General features: G+C 44.1%; 1 protein-coding gene and 1 long non-coding RNA gene across 2 annotated transcripts in view; one reads left to right on the forward strand and one right to left on the reverse strand.

Moving 5' to 3' along the window:
• Nucleotides 1–7,897, reverse strand: part of SUSD3 (sushi domain containing 3) — a 48,988-nt gene extending 41,091 nt beyond the window's left edge. The window contains exon 1 of the mRNA XM_082210650.1: nucleotides 5,844–7,897. Coding sequence (XP_082066776.1) covers nucleotides 5,844–5,931 — 88 coding nt within the window. The 5' untranslated portion in view covers nucleotides 5,932–7,897. The remainder of the gene's footprint in view (nucleotides 1–5,843) is intronic.
• A 5,502-nt stretch (nucleotides 7,898–13,399) lies between these two features.
• LOC309525523 lies at nucleotides 13,400–21,010 on the forward strand. Its single transcript, XR_014216378.1, has 3 exons — nucleotides 13,400–13,803; nucleotides 19,403–19,447; nucleotides 20,372–21,010. It is a non-coding gene; the product is annotated as an uncharacterized lncRNA (long non-coding RNA).
• Nucleotides 21,011–21,877: the final 867 nt, after the last annotated feature.

The following is a 21,877-nucleotide window of genomic DNA, read 5'->3' on the forward strand; positions in this document are numbered from 1 at the left end:
ATGCCTATACGTAAAGTGGGGACTCTAGACCTTTTGCACAACTCAGCGCCAGGAGGGGACATTTAATGCAGCCTAAGACAGTGCAAATGGGCGCACTTTCCCCCCACTAAATTCCTGTCCAATCTGCTTTGTCTATGAATAAGAAATTGTTTTACATGTGTAAAATTTCTGTTATAAATGGTTTTCAGGTAAATGAAGTTATTTATCGGCAGTAAGCATTTCACACAGAGAAGTTCCCACTTCAGGGATATATGTGTGGTCTACCCTCTCATATACAAACACATTTTTATGGCTCTGCAGGTCTTTCCAAATAATAAGTCCACTCCAGGATAATCTGTCTGTTCACCCAGCCCCTGAGCAAAGAGAAGCTGAATTTCTAAGTGTGCTCTCAATCCTGACATGATTTCTTCTATCGTTTTATGACAAAAAGATTTGAGCATCTATCTTGACTAGATGCCATAACTGTATTTGGCAAGGGAAATCAGAGGGCCCAGCCCACTCCCTGTGTACAGTTTCTTTCAAATTCCTGACAATTCATTGCTATTGGTTTTTACAATCCAATTCACATGGACTGAGCCATCACTGTGGATTGCCTTAAGGCAACATGGTGCTTCCCCAACAAAATTTGGAGAAACCACACTGACTACCCATGTCAATATGCAGGGGACATAGTCTTGAACTTGACAAAGGAGTGTTAATAGCCCGGGGTATTCTGGCAATGGGTCTCCATTGGAGATAATTTTTAGAAGACTGCCTCTTAATGCAAGACCACTTAGGAATGTTCTGAATAGGGAAAGCTGATCAGAAGAGGGAGCAGGCGGGCATAGTTTTCTCCCTAGGTAACTTTGATGCAATGTAGGTCTCCATAGGTGTGTACATATGACAAGAGAGAGAAAGACAAAGAGATTAAGAATCATAGAACTATATAACTGTAGAGTTGGGACCCTAAGTGTCATCTAGTCCAACCCCCTGCAATTCTACACACAGTCACCCATCCAGTTCAAAACCATACTGCACCCTGCTTAGCTTTGCAAATGTGCTAGCAATTTTATTGCTGCACTATTAGAGGCTGTCTATAAAGAACATTCTGGAATGCTGAATGCCTTTCATTTTTATTACTTGATTTATTGCCTTCCATTACAAAGGTCTGAAGACGACTTACAGCAATGCATGAAAGTAAAATATAAACATTACAAGCAGTAGGGCCCGGGGGCCACAATCCTTTCTGGGTAAGCTTCTGAGGGCCACACACCAATGGTGAGCAGGGCCAGGCACAGGAAAAAATACCTAGTGTGTGAAGAAATGCCAGAAGCCTAGAGAGAGGGTGTATGATCTGGGTAGAGTCCTAAGGGTCAAGCCTGGGGGACCTCATTTCACACACACCCTGGCCTGATGTTTACCATCCACTAGAATATAATAAAAAGCTCTGATGTGAGGTAATGAAGTTGGCTGTTTTTGGAGTTCAACCTGTATACTGGTAAATAAACCCAAACACTACAATATGCCATAACCCCATTTTCTAGGACACCAATGCTTGGTAAAAGCAGCACATCTGAACTTCTCATCCCTTGAAGAAGTTGTATGAGCATAACATTATGGACTGTCGTCACAGCCCTGCAGTAGGCTACTTAACTACAACCAGCAACAATTCTTTCTAGAAAAGCATGGTGCATTGCACAGACCACCCCCTGATACACAGACACACAAGATCTATGACCACCAATGTAAGCTGTTTCAAAGGGCTGACAAGCAGAAGGGCAGCCATTTTCTTAGAGGAATTTTGAGGCAGCTGACAGGAAGAGCTATGGACTGCACTCTCCTGATGCCGCAACATATTTAAGGGGTGTGTGACATTTGTTGGGAGAGGGACGCGTGCCCACCACTGTGCATTTCTGTTTGAATAGTTTCGTAAGTGAGGGCAGAACAGCAACATAAGAGAGAGATGCCACTTTTCATACAGATCACTCTGTCGCTTCAACTGCCAGCCTCCCAGAACCTTTGACTGATAAGCTGTATGGGTTCAGTGAGGCAGCCAACCTGGAACAGGCCGTTCTTCTTAGTGTACGGCTCCCTTGGTGGTCCATTACTGTACCATAAATAGTAAAGTAAAGCCCACAGAATCAGGCTTTATGTGAGCAAAGTAGATTACATTTCTAATAGCCTTGCAACAAAACATACAAGTGAAAAGAAGGACGTGAAAGACAGGTGCACTCAGTGCTGCTGCTCCGGGAGCAAGAGATTTAGACAGGCAACTTCTGCCACTGGCACAAACGTTTGGGCTCTAAATGGGGAACAGAAGACTTCCCCGTTCTTCATATTTATCTGGGCTGCAAAAATAAATGTAAAATATCTATCTTGGTAGCGTTACATTTTTACGTGATCAGGGACCTGTGGATTTCTCCAGCAATATATACTTTTAACATTAGAGAATATGCATTTGCAGCTTTGCAAAGATATACATCTTGCAAAGCTCATTTATGAAATGACAAGTAGAACCTGCAACAAAACATTGCCGTGTGGAGTGCTCCTGTTCGTTGTTCCAGTCAAGCCAGCCATGCCCCCTTCACAGTACTCCATTCCACTGCTTCTCCACCATGGTTTCCCATCTCCTCCTGACTGTCAGTCAGCATTCAGTCACAGCACCCAGTCTTCACTGGACTGCTTTTGGGGTTCCCCACCTCACTTTGGGGTTTTGCCCCAAAATAGTTTTATAGTTCTGCAAACTTGGGGGCTTCCCTGACCCTGCTGACACCTCCATCTTGTGTGTGGCCATATTGACTTCAGAACATCAGAAAAAGATGGAATGTTTACTTCAAAACTGAAACTGCATTAAGGAGAGCATCATTTGCAAAAGGTTTGTTTGGTTTTAGCTGAAAATATTGAGATGGCTTCCGCTAAAAGAAAAGGACTGGCACATCCTGTACCCATTCATTTTGATGTTCAGTGAATGCTTAGCATTGCACTCAAAATTCCAGATAGCAATAAAAGCAGGGAAACTGCTTTATTTTATCATCTTCATCATGAACTGCCCAGCAGGCCATTCCTCCCAGTTCCAGATTTTGGAAAGCGCAATGAATCCTCCGTTTTAGCTCAAGGGGATAGGAAATAAAGTTTACTGCTGCCGCGAATGGATGACTTCTCAGGAGAGCTGCACCACAGCGTCAGCTTCATTTTCTCCTAAGTATAAAGGAACTCATTATTGACTTTCAATACGTACTATTGTCCTATTCTCCGTATCACGGTGTGTCTGCAAGCACATTCCACTAATGACCACTGAAAGTGTCCTTGCCGAGAAATCCTCGCTCTGCGTGAGGCCAGCTTATTGCATGACCTCAGCTGACATCACTTCCCTCTTTACGGTAAGAATTGTAAAGGAAGCAGAAATGAGTGGTGCACCAGCAAGAGGGAAGTGAAGGGTACGATTTTAGTCTCTTTCAAAGGATGTGCATTCTGCTCTGCTCAAACTGAGCTGAAATCAGCAAGTCAAAATAGGTTTCTCTTTATTGCCTCCTCTACTAAAAGACAATGGGCAGCATTTGTTCTAGACACTAACAAGCTGAGCAGCAAAGTTAAATCAGGGCCAACTACATGTCACTTGGAATCATGCCAGTTTTGTTTTCTTTTAAAAAAAAAAATAGTAGACACAAGAGGGAATTTTCATCCAGGAAGAGCAACAATGGGAGCTTTTCTAAGGCTAACAGCAATGGGGCAGGGAAAGCAAGTTTCATTGGGACTGTGGCTGGGGACTGAAAAGTTAATCCTTACCTACCTGCACCTGATAGCCTCAATGGGGGGGGGGGCATGTTCACTGTTACATTTTTAAAAGGAAACCCCTGACATGCTTTGAAGTAATGCATTTACTGGGTAATTTGCCCCTTGGTGATTTCTTAGTTCTGAATAACAGTCGTATCCGGCCAAAGATACACACGTCCGAGTCCCTAGATGTGCCTAGATTCCCCCTATCAAAAGCAATGAATCCCCCCCCAAAAAAAAATCTCTCCTGGTACATTTAGCATTGAGTAAATCACTTTAGGATGCCATCACGATGAGCATATATTTTTAGGATATCCTGAAGGGTGCCCAAATCAAAAGTAAGTTGCTTCCTCTGAAGATGAGGAAGAGAAAAATCCTCTGTAGGTATACTAAAGCCAAAATAGACATTACATGAAAACTCTATTATTAGATTGCCCATCGTCTTTCTTTTTTTTTTTTACATTAGAGCAGCTGTGGGGGCTTCACATTTGACTGGAGCAGTGTCAGTGTTGATGATTTTACACACACACACACCATTTTCTCGTTCTAAATTACACTCAACAACCTGCTTTTAACTCTAGAGGGGCATGTATCTGCAATTTCTTTCCTCCAGTGGGCTAACAGCAGCTTGGTTATCTTTTTTTACAGAGATGGAAAAGGTTAGATCAGGAAAATAGTGGAAGGAGAAAGCTTCCACTTTAAAGCAAGAACTGTTATGGATTTCTCACATAATGTGTATTTTTGGCCCTGAAGTCAGCTTCATTAAATCCGAATTTACGGTAAATTCAGAAGCTAGTTCCTCTTCCAGGTAGCTGGATTGGGCAAACTACAGCACAGGCAGATATATTATCCTGCACCTTGCTTTACTATGCCTAAGTCACTCCTCTGATCTGATATGGGTTACCCAAAAATACAGCCTGACGTGCATGTCAGATTTGGGGGCCTCTTCATAGGTTCCAAACACCCCCACCAAAAGCTCAAGCCAACATTTATTTCAGTGCAGGGAAATGTTTCCCACACAGGAGAAGAGTCGTGCAGGATACATACAGCACAGGATACCTTGAGTGCCTTTGAAATCTGCACCCTGATTGATCTCTCTGTGAATCTGGAGGTGGTATTGCAGACAACCGACTGTCTCTAAACTTCTCCCTAAGTCTATAAAATAAGAAGGTGGCCTGTCTCATGAGGCTGGGGTAAATGAGATAGAAACAAAAGCAGCTGCCTTATACAGAGTCGTACCTTTGATCCATCCACTGGCTACAAGAGAACAGTAGCTGCTCTCCAGAATTATTTCCCAGGGTTGCCTAGAGAGGCTGGGGATTGAACCTGGGACCAAATGCAAAGCAATTTGCTCCTTAGAAATGTTACAGAGTTTGGTTAGGCCCGTTTGAGGATGAAAGACCCCCACAGGGCTTCAGGAGTGAGCCTCTGAAGGATCTTCCTGACCACTAACAAACTTTGCATTGACTCAGCCCGCTGGTCAGTGCAACCCAGGACTGTGTATTCTGACAGGCAGCAGTTCCCCAAGGGCTCAAGAAAAGATCTTTCCTACCAGCCACCTCTGAACTTTTAAGTGGCGCTGATGGCAGAAGATGAACTCGGGAGCCTGTTCCATTCATGGCTTGCGCCTGAGCGGTGGCTCCTCCGCATCACGGAACAGAAGCAGGGCTCAGCCCCGGAACCTGTTTCGGTGCCAAGGTTGGAGCTTAGCAAGCAACGCTCCAAACCAGAGCGCCTCGAGGCATCTGCAGAGTGCCCATCCTTCAGCATCGTGCAGTCATAAGGACGACAGATCCCTCGGAAGAGCAGCCCTTCCAAAGGAAACCCGGGGCTTCTCTTTTCAGGGGGTTCATCATGCCTACAGGGAAAGTGTGCGGGCGGGGGTTGTGTCTCTCGGGGTACCTGCCCAAACCCAGATCCCACACCTGGCCGGGCTTTCCCACCCATACAATCCAAGACCTCTTCCCTTGCCCCCCCCCCAATTTTGTGTCGTTGCGCCCATCTCAAGCGCCAGGCAGCGCAGCGCAGACCCCCCCTCCCCGCCTCCCCTTCCAGGCGACCCTCAGCTGCCAAGACGGCTCTTTCCTTACCCGTGTAGTTATTCTGGGGGTGGTTGCCGTCCTCGCGGATCACCACCGTCCTTGAAACGTCGAGGATCGAGGCAGTCGCCGTTTGCATCTCTCCCTCCCTGGACCCTTCGCGCGACCCTCGGGGCGCCCAACCTAGAATGTGTGCGTGCGTGTGGGAGGGAGGAGGTAGTACTGCCCAACGGTGAGTGCAGCAGCTTCAAAGCGGAGGTCTTCCAGCCCGCCGGCCTCTGGCTCTTCCTCCGGCAGCCGAGGGATCCAGGCATGCAGGGGATTCCGAGGAAGGGCCACTGGCGGCGTCGCTTGCAGGCAGAGGATTCCGCGAGGGTGCCGTGGCAGAGGGACCCGATCCGTTCCCCGCGACTTCTCGCCGCCCAACTGCCGCCTCGCACTTCTCCAACGGCGTCTGGCTCGCAGCGAGCGAAGGACGGTGCTGAGCACCTGAAGACCCCGCCCTCCTCCTCCTCCTCCGCCGCCGCCGCCCCCCGCCTCTGGCCCGCTTCCCCCAACCTCCTTAGCCGAGATCAGCAGCGCGGAGCTGCAGATGGCAAGATCGGCTGGGCTCCTTCCACTTCAGCCACATGCTCAGGGGCTGCGCGGGCAGCGGCGACGCCTCTCCTGGCCGGAGAGAGCTGCCAGCAGGCCTGGCTGGAGGAGGAGGGTCGCTGCCCCGTCTGGTTCCACTACTAAGGCTGCCCGGGGGAAACGCATACGGGTCGGGAGGTGAGACAAACAGGCAAGTGCCTGCTGGGCTGGATGGATCTTGGGCGCTTCGTGGGAAGGTTACCCGGCTGATCTGGCGCAAAACGCAGACCTGCCCGATCTTCACACGTGGCTGAAGTTTCTTACTCGCGTGTAAGAATATCATGGGTGAAGACATCAGGAGAAGGCTTCCATCAGGCACGTGTCTCTGTGCCTGGGTGTTTACAAAAGCACAGATTTGTACTTTGTGCTTATACTTTGCACTTCCTTTAGGAGACTTGGCTTTCAATTTTAATTTTTTACCCATATATTAAAAACGCCCTAATGAGTGAAGGGTGCTGAGATCCTTAGATGTGCACCTACTCGCCCTTTGAAAACGCCTCTGTGCAAATTACCTCCCAGTTTGTGGAAAGGAAGAAAAAGGAAGAGTCAAGGGCAAAGAAAATGAATGATGGGAAAGTCAAAAACCAAAGAGGATAAAAATGGTGTGCAACAAAGAGGAAGCATCAGGAATCTCACATATTTCTCTCAACCTTACCCAAGAGAGAACTCTTAATGAATTTGTCATTATTAATTCTGAGCCTTGGAAATGATAACCTAATCCCCGCCTGGTAGCTTTCGCCACCAGCTGACTGGCTGGCTGGCTGCAGGAAATTAATCTGATCTGGGCTGGGCTAAGTCAGGGCAAGGCCATCTGTTTATATTCCCATGGCCTGATGATCTGCAGCGAGCAGGGTGCAATTTTCAAGGTAGAAGCCACCTTTCGTGAGAAGGAGGCCTTATCAGATCAGCAGATCAGGAAGTGGTGGGAAAGAATGCAGGTTAAGCAAAAGCACCAAATGTAGCCACAGGCATGAATGCAGGCAAGGCGTTGTCTGTGGGAATCCCAGATTTGCTGTGGCCCTGGGAACCAAAAGCAAGGTGGAATTCTTGGGTTATTAAGTGAGGGGCTCAGACAATTTGACAATCTGGCTAGCAGAAGGGGAACCTGATTACTGAAAGAGCAATCTGCTTTTTGTTATTGTTGTGGTGGTTAGATTGTGGTAGACCGCATACAGAGATAGCGAGCAGTCACAGAGAGAAGACCCCCAAATTGTTGCATGGGTGCGTAGCCTATAGTGTAGATGGTACAGTCTCCATCATGTTGGTTAGTGTGGCATTGAAATAGAGGGAATGGTGGTCTGTAGAAAATCAGGTACTTAGGAATTTCAATCTTAAAATCAGCACCAGGGATTGCTTCTGAAGCAGTTACACATTTCTGTTGACAGATGCCATGCATGCTTGTGGGCACAAAAGCATGCAGATGTCTTAAGGCCAGAATAATACAAATTGTCCTGAACAACAATTATTAATAATAATAATTTATTATACCCCGTCCATCTGAGTGGGTTACCTCAGCCACACCGAGCGGCTTCCAGCAAAATATAAAGAAACAAAACATCAACCAAAGCTAGATTTAATCTGAGCTCAATTTGCCTTCCATTGTGCTCCTGTGACATCACCAAATGCTCAGTTATAAAAAATGAATGTGTATGATTTGTGTTGATGGTTTTCAGTCACTTAATTTCCTACTAAGATTCTGTGTGGAACAAATTCCTTCTTCCCCTGGAGACCCTGAGGAGGCTGAAATCCTGACATTTCAGATCCAAACCCTGAGACCAAACTGACCTACTCCTTACACTCATGGCCTCTTTCCAAGTCTTCATTATACAAAAATTCACAGAAGATCAACACAGATTCAGCTAGCAGTGCTAAGTTGCCAGTTTTGAGGGTAAGCACCAATTTGAAGTTTTACTGCAGTTCCCAAAGCTCATAGGAAGTAGAGTCCTTGGTCCATTTAGCTCAACACTGCTGACACTGACTGACACAGCAGCTTTCTGGGGTCTTTCTCAGCCTTACCTGGTGATGTCAGGGATTAAACCTGGGACCTTTCCCATGTGCTCCAGCAGCAAGCAATAGTGCTTCCATACCTGAAAGAAGAAAGGATTGTAGTCTTAATAGGATGCTGTTGTTTAAAAGCACTGCTAGCCACTGGTACCACCTGAAGCACGAGGCAATGAGAAATTTAAAAAAGACTAATCCTTCCCCACCACAAATGAAAAATATTCTTACAGGTAGAAGTAGTCTTTGTATGTTTATTATGATTGGCGTTTCATAAAAGTGCTTTAAAAAATTCAGCGAAGGAGTACTGTCATTATTAATTCTGTTGCCCCTCTCCCACTTTTCCTTTGAGGAGCTCAGGACAGCATATGGGCTGGGCCTGGGTCCAATTGACCCTTGTGTCACACCTGTCAGGTAGGTTAGGCCACGAATTGGTGACTAGAGCAAAAAAAAAAAAATTAATTGTCCAGTAGCACTCAAAGCTTACACCCAGAACTTCTTAGTTGGTCTCTAAGGTGCTACTGGACAATTTTTTTAAAAAGTTTTGACTGCATCAGACCAACACTGCTACCTACCTGACTAGAGCCAAGTCACTCACAGGACAGAGATAGGGAACCTCATGTTCTGGGGCTGGCTGTGGCCCTCCACATCTCTTTCTCAGGCCCTCCTCATGCCACATATCCTCCATTTCTCTCCTGGATGGAGAATAGAGAGGGGTGCCTACTGTACAAAAGCACCATTCACATTTACTTCTCTGACCACTGGTGCTTCTGATACCACCGACCACTGACATGAGACACCCCCCAGAAGATGGCCAGAAAGCAATGTGGCCCTCATCCCCCAACACTGCTGTAGGAAATTTGAATGCTCCCATCCAGCTGTAGGAAGTTTATGCATTGCTTTCCCAAGGAAATAAACGTTGTTTGAAGGGGCTTAGCGTTGGCTGAGATATGCCCAGTACCGCCATCACCCTTATTAGACATGGCCTGAAGGCTGCAGCCCAAACAGTTGTAAATTGCCACACTACCTGCACACTGATATCCATTTGCCTCATCACCACAATGCATTTGTCAACTTTCTCAGCCTTAGGTCATCAGCCCTGTGTTTAGCGCAAATTGATCCCAGAGAGCCTGTCATATTGAGGCAAGGCTGTGACACACAGCAGCAGTCTTGGATGTTTGGGCAGGAGAAACCAAGCCACACGCTCCACAGGTCCAAAGCCAAAGGGAGACAGAACTAGTTATGAGCTGGAACAATCAATAAGGCTAAGCCTCCTTTTGCTCCTCCATCACAGCTACAGAAAAAGGCCTTTAATCTCTTGTAATTGGGATATATAATCCCGTTGAACATTTAAAAAAAAAATGAGCAGACACTAATAAACTATCAAAAACTGCTCATGGGAGCAGGTGAACAGTGTTTGTTGCTCCCGAAGGAGCTAGTCAGGAGGGGCTGCCAATACATTTTAAGAACAAGACAGTCTGTAACACTCATCCGTGCTCCCAAATTCTGTCTCATGTGGGAGCTGCCCACCATGGTTCTTTGCCAAAGCCAAGTAACTAGGTTTGTGATGGTCCTATAATGCTGGCAGGACCAGATAGGACAGAATTTGAGAGTGCTATTTTTGACTTCCTGTTCTTTCCTCACTTCAGCTTGTCTCTCAGGGTGGGTGGGTGTACTATACATTTAAAGCACATTTGCTAGCCTGGTAGTCACTTGGAAACTTGCAGCACTGGCTTGTACTCCCCATTGCAGCCAGTGCCACTCAGAAGACTGACAGTTTCCCCAGACAGCTTCTTTACTGAGAGTTCATCCTGATTTGATTGCAAAAACACCCTACATTTAAAGCACATCTGCCCCTGCTGAAAGAATCCTGGGGACTGTAGTTTGCCCCTCACAGAACTACCATTCCCATAATTCTTAACAAACTACAGTTCCCAGGACTCTTTGGGTAGAAAATGTGCTTCATACATTTGATGCGTATGCAGCCATAGCTTGGTCTGCCAACTTATTCAAGGTCCTGAATTCCTGCTACATGAAATGTTGACTTGCAACAATATCATTCTGCAAAAAAATGCTGTGTTGTCATTTTTCCTACCAAAGAATAGTGACATTTTAAATACTGAGCATTGCTGAAGGACCAGTGTCGTTTTAGGAGCGGCTGTCAGCAATATAAAAGAGGCTGTCTTTCCTTTCTTATTCTTTCTCCATAGAACAATGTGAGGCTAGCCGGCTGATCAAAGGCTCCTTCTTTCACATGTAAATCCAAAGGGATGGGAGATTGGCAGTACTGCTTCTTACACTGTGATTTCCAAACTGGGTTCTCCAGACTTTATACAGTTATGGGTTACAATGAAATGTAACTCATTGCGTTATACAAATATTGGCGCAGCTGCATTTGGAATACAGTGGTACCTCGGGTTAAGTACTTAATTCGTTCCGGAGGTCCGTTCTTAACCTGAAACTGTTCTTAACCTGAAGCACCACTTTAGCTAATGGGGTCTCCTGCTGCTGCCACGCCGCCAGAGCACGATTTCCGTTCTCATCCTGAAGCAAAGTTCTTAACCTGAGGTACTATTTCTGGGTTAGCGGAGTCTGTAACCTGAAGTGTATGCAACCTGAAGCGTATGTAACCTGGGGTACCACTGTACTGTGTGCGATTCTGGTCACCTCACCTGAAAAAACGGATATTGCAAAGTTGGAAAATGTTCATAATAATAATAATAAATTATTTATTTATTTATTTATTTATTTATTTATTTATTTGAACCCCATTCTCCCTGGCCGGAGCCGGGCTCAGAGCGGCTAACATATAAATAATACAATATGTATAAAAACAAGCAAGCAATTGATTAAAATGCATCCCAAAATTAATCCAAATAAATTAAAGTTAAAACTGAACAACAGTCGGACATTGTCGTAGTAACGTCACAGGAAACAACGTGGAAGGTCAAGTCCACCACGCTAAGTAACAGATGGAACTCCTATCTTCAATGGATAGAAACTACTGGAACAAAAGACATTCGGTGGAAACTAAAGACGCTATGCCTGTGGCTGAGGATAATTGTTTGAATCCTTCCAAATAATATTGCGGGGGGGGGGGAATTGTATGGGAAATTTAAAAATTGGAAGGAGATAATATAATGTACGTAAAAATCCCGAAATAAAAATTTTAAAAAGTGAAAACTGAACAAATGGCAATCCTCAGGTTAAAATTGAAATCGGTTAATACAACCAGAATTATCAAGGAGATGGAGCAAGCAAAGACCCTGTGAAGAAAGGTTGCCACATTTGGACTTGATAGTTTATAGAAAAGACAAGTAAGAGGTGACATGAAATAAGCTTAGAAAATTATGCCTTGCATCGAGAAAGTGGATAGAGAATAGTTCTTCCTCTCTGAAAACACTAGAACTCATAGACATCCAATGAAGTGAATGATTCAGGACAGATTCAGGACAGACAGAAACAAGAACCTATTCATGCAGTACATATTAAAACTATGGAACTCACTCCCACAGGAGGTTGTGATAGCTAACAATCTGGATGACTTTAAAAGTAGATTAGGCAAATCCATGGAGGATAAGTCTCTCAATGGCTACCGGTCATGGTGGAGGCAGTGCTTCTGAAAACCACAGGAGGGGAGAGTGTGTTCCGGTCCTACTTGGAGGCTTCCTACAGGTATTTGGCTGGCCACTGTGAGAACAGGACCAGATGGGCTATTGGCCTAATCCAGAGGGGTCTCCTTGTGTCCTTATGTGACCCTGAACCGACATAAAATCCATACAAATGTTTAAAATTTGTAAAAGCCTTTGACAAACATACTCAGCAACCAGCAAATCCCCATTTGGGCACAGTGCTTGCTGGGTGATGGGGGGGGGAGAGAGAAGCAGTCACCATCACATAGCCTGACCCATCTCACTGGGTTACTGTTACGAGGATGCAATGTGGAAGGAGGATAATGATAGCTGCCAGCCTAGGCTCCTTGGAGGAAGAGCAGAATGGAAATGTAATTTAAAAAAAGGTATATGAACATGCCTTTTTCTGCAAATCAATGACATTATATGTTCCAAAGCAAGCAATGCAGACTGCTTTATACTGTTTACTTTATTCATTTTGGCCCCTTTTTAATGATAAATGGGGAAAATTCTGCCCTGTAGCATCCGTCCTTGCTCCCATCCGACCTCCCTAGAGGTATCCCTTTTGCATTCCGTTTTTGCCTCTGTCATCACTTCTTAAATGGTAAAATATTCATTCAAGGCTTTTCTCACTTCCTCTAGATTTTCATTTTGGGATTAGCACCTTGACTGGCATTTCAGAGGCCTACGGCACATTAAGGGGACGGGGGAATAATGTCTCTGTGTGTGCGCGCATACACACCTTCACCATTTGGAATTGTGCAGCGCACACTTTTGGTTTTGAATGAGAAAGAGGAAGCAGGAGGTGTGGAGGTGAAAAGAAATGGATCATCAACCTAGGGTCTTGGGGAGCCATTGCTGATCAGAGAATACAATATTGGGCTAGATCATCTACAGAGTATGGACTAAAATCCCCATTCACGTTAGCCAATGGTCAAGGATGATAGGAACTATAGTCCACTTTTTGAGATCACTATGGTGGCTACCCCTGTCTTGATGGACCAGTAGCCTGATTTGGGGGAGAAAACTACTGGGGTTGTAAGTTGTTCATTTATCAGCACCACAGTACATGTCTTGGATGCTCAAATCCCAGTTTCAGTATCTCCAGCAAAATGGGCAGCAAGGCTGTAAAAGACCAGTACCTGAGATTCTAGAAAGCCACTAGTCTTCAAAGAATTTGATCCTGGGGTCATTTATTAGTCGAATTTATATTCTGCCCTTCCTCTTAAAGAAGCCCAGAGCAGGAAAAATGTTCATTTTTTAAAGTGTTCTAAAACATTCTAAAAACAGTTAGTATCATAAAATCAGAGAGTTGGAAAGGATCCTGACGGTCATCTTGTCCGATCGCTTGCAATGTGAAAAACACCGAAAAACAATTACAGCTAAAACATTATTTCAGCCAGTGTTGTGAGATTGAGAGGTTTGAACAGGGGAGGGTTAGCAGAGTTAGAATGACTGCAAAACACTCCTAGTAATTAGTTGGCGAAGGGGAGGGTGACGCTGAGGTTGATGAAGCCAGTAGAATACAGCTTCATCTGATCAGCCACTCATTGAAAAAGCAAATGGAAGACTGTGCTTGCTTGAGCTCTGCAAGGAACTGAAGCAGCCCATTGGGGTGGGATGGAACCACTACACTTGCTTACTGGTTAGTCAGGTGGAGTCAGGTGACAGGGACGGTAGCATGATGCAAACACGCCAGTGGAGCCAATCTGGCGCTACTGCCAGTGCAACTGCATGCTTCTGTCAAGGTGAGTGTCAGGAGCAGGTCAGCAATAATTCACACGGTGTCAATGAAGTTAACTCTCTTTTTTCAAAGAAATAGGAATAGCTCAGGAGGCCAGGCATTGTGAACACAGTAGGTCTTGCCCCAGTGAGGCAGCTGCAAGGACTGAAGGACCCTGCCTTCTCACAGCTACCTAAGTCTCCTCCTTCCCCAGTTCTTTCCCAAGCAATCTGAGACTCTGATGCCTTCTCTGTCTTTGCCTCGCCCTCTTCATACCTCTACTGGTCCTGGGAGACCAGCAGGGAGGGGAGCTGGGTGAAGTAGAAGTGGGAGACCCCCTGGCTTCTTCAGCAGCCTGCCTCATCTCTGCCTCTTTCCTCCCCTCAACCTCTCCAGCCTCCACTTCTGACTCTGATTCTGGACTGCTCTCTGCTGCTGTCTCTTGCTGCTCACGAAACCCTGCTACCTCTTCATCATCATCCCACCACAATCCCCTGGGGGATTGCCTTGGCCCGCTCCCTCTTCTTGAGCAACAGAAACTCACTCAACAAGCTACTTCTAACAAGGAGCACAGAGGTTTTTCAACATCTGTTATTCCTGTTGGGTTATTTATTTATTTATTTATCTATCTATCTATCTTATTAAGTTAAATTGGTTTAAGCTGTTCTTAAAATTGTGTTTTCATATTAATGATTTTTTAAAAAAATGTAACCTGCCCTGGGACCTTTGGATAAAGGGTGAGTAATTAAGAATAATAATTTATATTCTGTGACTTAATACCATAATAATGAACAACTTGGAATTTTATACATTTTAGTGCAGTTTCTCCCTTTCTGTTGCAAAGAAAGATTTATGCACTTTTACTAGGTTAAAAATTGACCTGCAAAGGTCAATCTTCTTCCCCCATGTTTAATTTCTTCTGCTTTTTTTTCTAGGATGGAGAGCACATTTCTAAAAAAAGCATGTGAGTCTTGTCGCCAAACTAGATTTCTTACCTCTTGCATGCAAATTATTCTCTTCTGGTAATACAGAAATGGATTTAATTGGTATGCTATGTCTAAAGAAGACAAGCGCTCACAACTCTGACCCTTTGCTACGTCAGCCCATGAATAAGCCAGGGTTCTCTAGGGCCCTCTATCAATGTGGATCCATCACTCAGAAGGTTGTGTCAAGGATGCTCAGGGGTCAGAGTCATTGCATAGATATTGCACAAGGCGCAGAGACAGCATGAGCTGCTGCTAGGAGGATACAGGAGAAGTCTATGAGATGGGCTAAGAGACACAGAGAGAGAAATCTGCTTTGAGATAATAATAAGAACTGTAATCACCCCAATTCTTATAATGAAAAGTCTTACTGATTTTTAGGAGGGCTGAGCAACTGCCACCGTGTTGTCTATTTGAAAAGAAGCTTTGACAACAGTTGTGCTAACTCTCTCTCCAGAAACATTTGTCCTTTTTAACCTTCACTTGAAAGAAATGTTTTGTCCTGTCAGATAAGTAGCTCCATTTCATCCAAGCCTAAAAATACCACGTTGTTTACTTAACATCGGTTTATTCTGCAAAAAAGTAAAACATAAATCAATACCTGAAATTGTTATCTGCAATTTATTTGTACATTATGTTCTCTAGACTTGAGAGGTACTGCTGAGTAAGTATATGAAGAGGCTGACCGTTTCCCTGGAGATCTAATGAAGGAGGAGTGGACTTTGGCTGTCTGTTAAAGTGCTAAGTTGTGTCTAAACCTAGACCAACCTTGACATTTCTAAAGAAATGCAAATACAGTGGTACCTCAGGTTACATACACTTCAGGTTACAGACTCCACTAACCCAGAAATAGTGCTTCAGGTTAAGAACTTTGCTTCAGGATGAGAACAGAAATCATGCTCGGACGCCACGGCAGCAGCAGAAGGCCCCATTAGCTAAAGTGTTGCTTCAGGTTAAGGTGTTGCTTCAGGTTAACTTAATTTTTGCACATTTCTTCGGTGAGGGGTCTTTAAAATATGTTTTGGGGTGTGAGGAATTAAAATCTGCTGTTATTTTTGTGTGTGACTGGACAACATTTAGCTTGGTAAGTCTATGTGTGAAGAAAAAGCACATAAACTGCTTTCAGAAAACCAAAGAATTTTAATTTTACCTTCTGAAAATGTCAGGCAATGCCAAATAAATATATAATATAACTGCAAGTACTTGACAATCATTTTAATGATTTCTATGCAATTATGAACACATATAAATTAAGTTATATTAATTTAACCAAAATTAATTTAATGTAAATCTAAATTATATTATATTATATTATATTATATTATATTATATTATATTATATTATATTAACCAAATTTAACCAGAATTCTTTGGGGGAAGCCCTGACTGTTTAAAGTAATCTCATAGTGCTTTAACTATGTGGTGTGAATGTGGCTCAATTCATACCATGAGGGAATGTCTGAAAGGTACAAAGGCCCGATATATGAAATAAGTCTCTCTCGCTACAGGAAAGCGAATATTCAGCCAATATTTTTGCTTCTCTTCTTCTTGCCCTACAGCTGTGATGACATTATTTTGCCAGTTCTAAAGGAAGCAGGGTTGCAATTAAAATCCCATCCAGAACTGTAGGAGGCTTATACAGCAGACTCTGAATCTGAAACCTGTCCTTTAGTTGATCTCTTAAGGCAGCAGAGCTACTCCTTAGAATATGGAGCAGTCATTAAACTGTACCACTGGCGGGAGCTTCTGAGATCATTTGAGTTTGATTAAGCCACTGAAAAAAAGCTCTAGGCAGAAACAGCCAAAGGGTCTGTATCAAAGCTTATCTGAGGCAAACTCTACAACTCTGACAAATCTCACCGGATTTAGTTGGACTAGCTGTGTGATTAGCGAGGCGTGCAAGTCTAGAGCTTAATCTTGAACCTCTGAAGAAGATTGCCTTTTAAAAAAATAGATCACAATACAAAAAGGATCAATATATCTCACAGTTAGTGGGTCAGGAAGCCATGGGTGTTAACAGGAGCTTAACAGAGTTGGGGGAAGAAACTCTTGCATATCAATAAAAATTAGTACAAGCACAAGCTGCTCACTTTAAAGTTCATAGAGAAAATATTATTGTATACTTGATGACCCCTTTACACATGGACTGCCCTCATTAATAAGAATTGTATTTCAGATAGCTATCCCAATTGTATTGTGCTCTATAGAAAAAATGCTAATCTTCTTCTTCACTTCAGGATCAAACTCTAGACTTTGGACGTCTCACTCATTGCACAGCTAGGCTGACTTAATCCAGTGAGATTTCTTAGCTTTGAGGGGTTGCTACAGATGAATTAAAAGCTTACTGATATATATATATATACACAAAACTGATTTGTGAACTAACCCCAAGGGAAGCTTTATCTAGGATGGTTGGGTGGGCTGACTTTGGGCTTCTTGGATCCACCTTGGGGTTGTTGTTGTTGTTGTTGTTTACTAGAACCCCAGATCCATCAGGCAGAGCCAGGTGCAAAAGTCATGGAACACTGAGTGTTCCATCCACACAAGGATTTCAGCTCATTTCTCTGCCTCTCATCCCTGCTTAAATGTGTTTTAGGGATTCCCTAACTCCCTGGAACATCTTTGCGCTGATGGGATGCATTGTTCAGGGGTCAGCAAACTTTTTCAGCAGGGGGCCGGTCCACTGTCCCTCAGACCTTGTGGGAGGGCCAGACTATATTCTGGGGGGGAAGGGGGAATGAACAAATTCCTATGTCCCACAAATAACCCAGAGATGCATTTTAAATAAAAGCACACATTCTACTCATGTAAAAACACCAGGCAAGCCCCACAAATAACCCAGAGATACATTTTAAATAAAAGGACACATTCTACTCATGTAAAAACACGCTGATTCCCAGACCGTCCGTGGGCTGGATTTAGAAGGCAATTGGCCCAGATCCGGTCCCCGGGCCTTAGTTTGCCTACGCATGCATTAGTTAACATTGACAATACAGTGAGAATTGTATCAAAGGGTGTCTCTGAGCACATTCTAAGCACAGGAATTGGTTTTCTGTAGCAGAACTGAACTGAACTCACAGCACTCCTTTTGCAAAAAGTCTGCTCCTCAACCAACCACACCCGGCCTAAGCCACCCACAACCTCTCTAACCACCAAGGAAATAAAACAAGGGAATAGTAAGAGAACCCATACAAGTAATTCTGACACAAAACCCCACACATACACTAAATGGAAGCATAACCACCCAACTCCACCCCACTTACCATTCCCCCTTCCCCTCTTTCCCCCTCTCCCTAACCAAACACTGCATGTAACACTAATGTCTCACAACAAATGAAACTGATCTGTAGAACACACACACACTTCTGCTCCTTTCTTCATTTCAGCAATTATTATTCTTAAATAGCTGAGAGTCAGAAATTTTTGCAGAGGAACCAGAAATATACCAGTAGCTCCTGCCAATCCCTAGTCTATCTGAGTTGTGCCCAGGTAAGTTCTACTTGGCATAGAACCATTGAAATGAATGGATCTAAATAATGTCCTAGTGATGTATGGAAATGAGAGCTGGACCATAAAGAAGGCTGATCACTGAAGAATTGATGCTTTTGAATTATGGTGCTGGAGGAGACTCTTGAGGGTCCCATGGACTGCAAGAAGATCAAACCTGTCCATTCTTAAGGAAATCAACCCTGAGTGCTCACTGGAAGGACAGATCGTGAAGCTGAGGCTCCAATACTTTGGCCACCTCATGAGAAGACTCCCTGGAAAAGACCCTGATGTTGGGAAAGATGGAGGGCACAAGGAGAAGGGGACGACAGAGGACGAGATGGTTGGACAGTGTTCTAGAAGCTACCAGCATGAGTTTGACCAAACTGCAGGAGGCAGTGGAAGACAGGAGTGCCTGGCGTGCTCTGGTCCATGGGGTCACGAAGAGTCGGACATGACTAAACAACAACAAATAATGTCCATTCATTACAATAGGTCAGCTCTGAACTTGGCTAACATTGGAGACAGACCTCTGCCTCTATTGTAGGGAGCCTCAAACAGGAGCAAGTGTCCTTGATAGGCAAAAGCTGCACAAGAAACACGAGCAAGATTTAGTGCTTTCTTCTCCTTTTCACCTTGGAGTGATTAGAATCTGTTGCACTAATGTGCCAATTTTATATATTCTAAGAATATGTGGATAGTTATTTATAAATAAAGCAGCTCTTTCCTTTCATTCATTAGTATTTGGAATTATTAGATGAGTGTCAGACTGCCTGTCGATTCTTCAACTCACTTAATTTTAATCAATAAGTAAAAGAAACTCTTCTTCTCAAATATAGTGGACACTGTGATCCATATTGTCTCTCTCAAGCAGCTGTCAGAGATGTGACAGAAATGCTCCTTGGATGCACTTGTGCCCAGTGGATTACTTTAACATTTCCCAGAGTACAATCTGACAGTCAGGAACAGATCCACAATTCTCCATTCCCCCTTCATCCTTCTTACTTCTGCCTCCCTGTCTCCACTCTGAATTTTTAAACTAAGAGAGGGAAAGGCAGGACTTCAAGCATATGGCTAGATTAGAACCCTCCCCTCAACCTAAGTTTTCTGCCTGTTGTTTACTGGTTCCTATGTAATGGCATTGCTTACCTTCAGGTATCACTGCTGTCCTTCAGGAGTCTCTGGGAATAGAAATTCATGGTTAAGAATTCCTTCCATTCCTTGCTGCTGCATCTTCTTTTCCAGACTTATGGAGGGGAGGGTCAGCTGGGGGGTTTGAGGGGTGGGCATTCCTAGGCAAATTGGGAGTGGTGGGCCCTGGCTGTGGTGCTAGGAAGCGTTGTGGGAAATTAAAGCATGGCTAGATCCAGTTGTCTGGTGCTGCTTGCAGGAAAAGAAAAAAAGGGAAATAGGGACAGGGCAGGTATAAGCAGATGCCCCAGGATGCCAGGTGCTGACACCAGCTCTGGTAGTGCGTAGGAGACTAATTTCATGGAAGAGAACAGTAATGAAACACTGAGGGGGCAAAGGCAGATTGGGTCAGTACAATATTTTCTGTTTCTTTTGCTTCCATTACAGAAAGGCACCTCATGATGCAGGCATTATCCAGGAATGAAATGGCTTTCATTGGAATAGACCTGCCCAACATGCTTTCCAAGAAGATCAAACGTATCCATTCTTAAGGAAATCAGCCCTGAGTGCTCACTGGAAGGACAGATCGTGAAGCTGAGGCTCCAGTACTTTGGCCACCTCATGAGAAGAGAAGACTCCCTGGAAAAGACCCTGATGTTGGGAAAGATGGAGGGCACAAGGAGAAGGGGACAACAGAGGACGGGATGGTTGGATAGTGTTCTCGAGGCTACCAGCATGAGTTTGACCAAACAGTGGGAGGCAATGGAAGACAGGAGTGCCTGGCGTGCTCTAGTCTATGGGGTCACGAAGAGTCGGACACGACTAAACGACTAAACAACAACAACAACAACATGCTTTCCAAAACTTGTCCTGATGGTGGGTGAGGCAGGGAGAGGGTGGTTTTTTAAATATATTAAATCATTCCAAACAGTAATATAAGTACCTCTAAAAGTTTACTTTATAAAATATTTCAACCATTCTTGTTTACCTCAGAGACGGAAAAGATCTAGTCCATTGATTCTGACAATGTAAACAATTTTGTGATGAGTAAATCATTCTTACCACAAGGGGTCCAAGTGCTGCATGGAAGCTGAGGCAAGACCGCAACTCCCGGTGTCCCAAGGCTCACTTAGATCACTTCCAGCACAATGCAGTTGGAGTCTTTTGTGCAAGTAGCATCCACAGGCAGAAGGCAGCACTAGACTCTGCATTTCCACTGAGAATAGTCATGTTTGCATTTGGATTCAGTGACTGAAGAACATCAAGCTTTGACCATTCCCTCAGCAACCTGATAAAAAAAAAGAACACAGAATATCAATCAATATTTGTTTCTTCCTGTGTTTAACAGTATTTGTTCTGCATCTGGGACCTGAAGGGAGCTGAAATTAACTGAAAAGGCACGGCAAGGCTAGATTTCAGCGTCTAAGTCTTATGTACTAGCTTGGCTTCTCTTTTTCAACTTACGTATATGATAGTTGAGGGTTTCTCAAATCTTAGCATTGGAGGTCTTGTGGGAATTGTATGTGTGTTTGGTCTCCTTTGTTTTATTTTAAAATGTATGCATTTAGCCTTTGGGGTAAAGAATGAAAAGATTAAAGCACATCTCTGCTGCATCCTAAAGACTCCAAAGTCAGACGATCAAATAAATAAATAAGCGTGAACATGAGATTCCCGCTTTTTAAATTAATTGTTTATAAGCCAGTCATTGTATCCTGCAGTTAAGCAATCCGCTGAATTAAGCAAAAGAACATAACAGCACAAGATGAACATCATATTGCAACAGAAGCCATCTTCCTCCATTAACGGAATGGATGCATTTCCTCATAAATTGTCTGGTCAATATAAAACATCTTGCAAGTTATTAGAAACTAAGGACACCAACTATTTCAAAATAAGTCATTTAAGAGGCTTGAATAAACAAACAAAAAGTCTTCTTCTGGCGCAACCATGATATCTATGTTCTACCTCCACGTTCAGAGGCAGCAATGTTCCTGGAATACCAGTTGCTGGCAATCTTAGGTGGGCAGAGTGCTGTTGGGCTCAGACCCTGCTTGTGGGTTTCCCACATGCATATGGGTGACCACACTGAGAACAGGACGCTGGACTAGATTGGCTTGGCCCAGCAGGCTCTCCTTGTGTTCTTATGCACCCAAAATATCACATATGTTGTCAAGTGAACCTCTTGGGGAACATTCTTCCATAACTTAGGGTTGTCACTATTGAAAAGGTCCTCTGAAAAGGCACTGGGGGTTGCCTGCTTCCCTTAATTTGGTGGAGGCACTCCAAGCAGAGCCTCTGAAGAAGGCTGCATGATTCTACATCCCATCTAACAAAGATCCTCGCAGCACATCAAAGAAATGGGTGGAATCCAGTTGGTCCTTTTTGGTGCTGTTGCTCCAGTGGAAGCATGCACTAATGGTGGGGGAAGAGAGTCAGTACCCCTAGAAAATGTATTCTGAAGGGCTGGGGAACCCTCAAACACAGGACACTCTGATTGGT

This window comes from Podarcis vaucheri (assembly GCF_965113315.1).
Source record: "Podarcis vaucheri genome assembly, chromosome: 2".
Lineage (NCBI taxonomy): Eukaryota > Metazoa > Chordata > Lepidosauria > Squamata > Lacertidae > Podarcis > Podarcis vaucheri.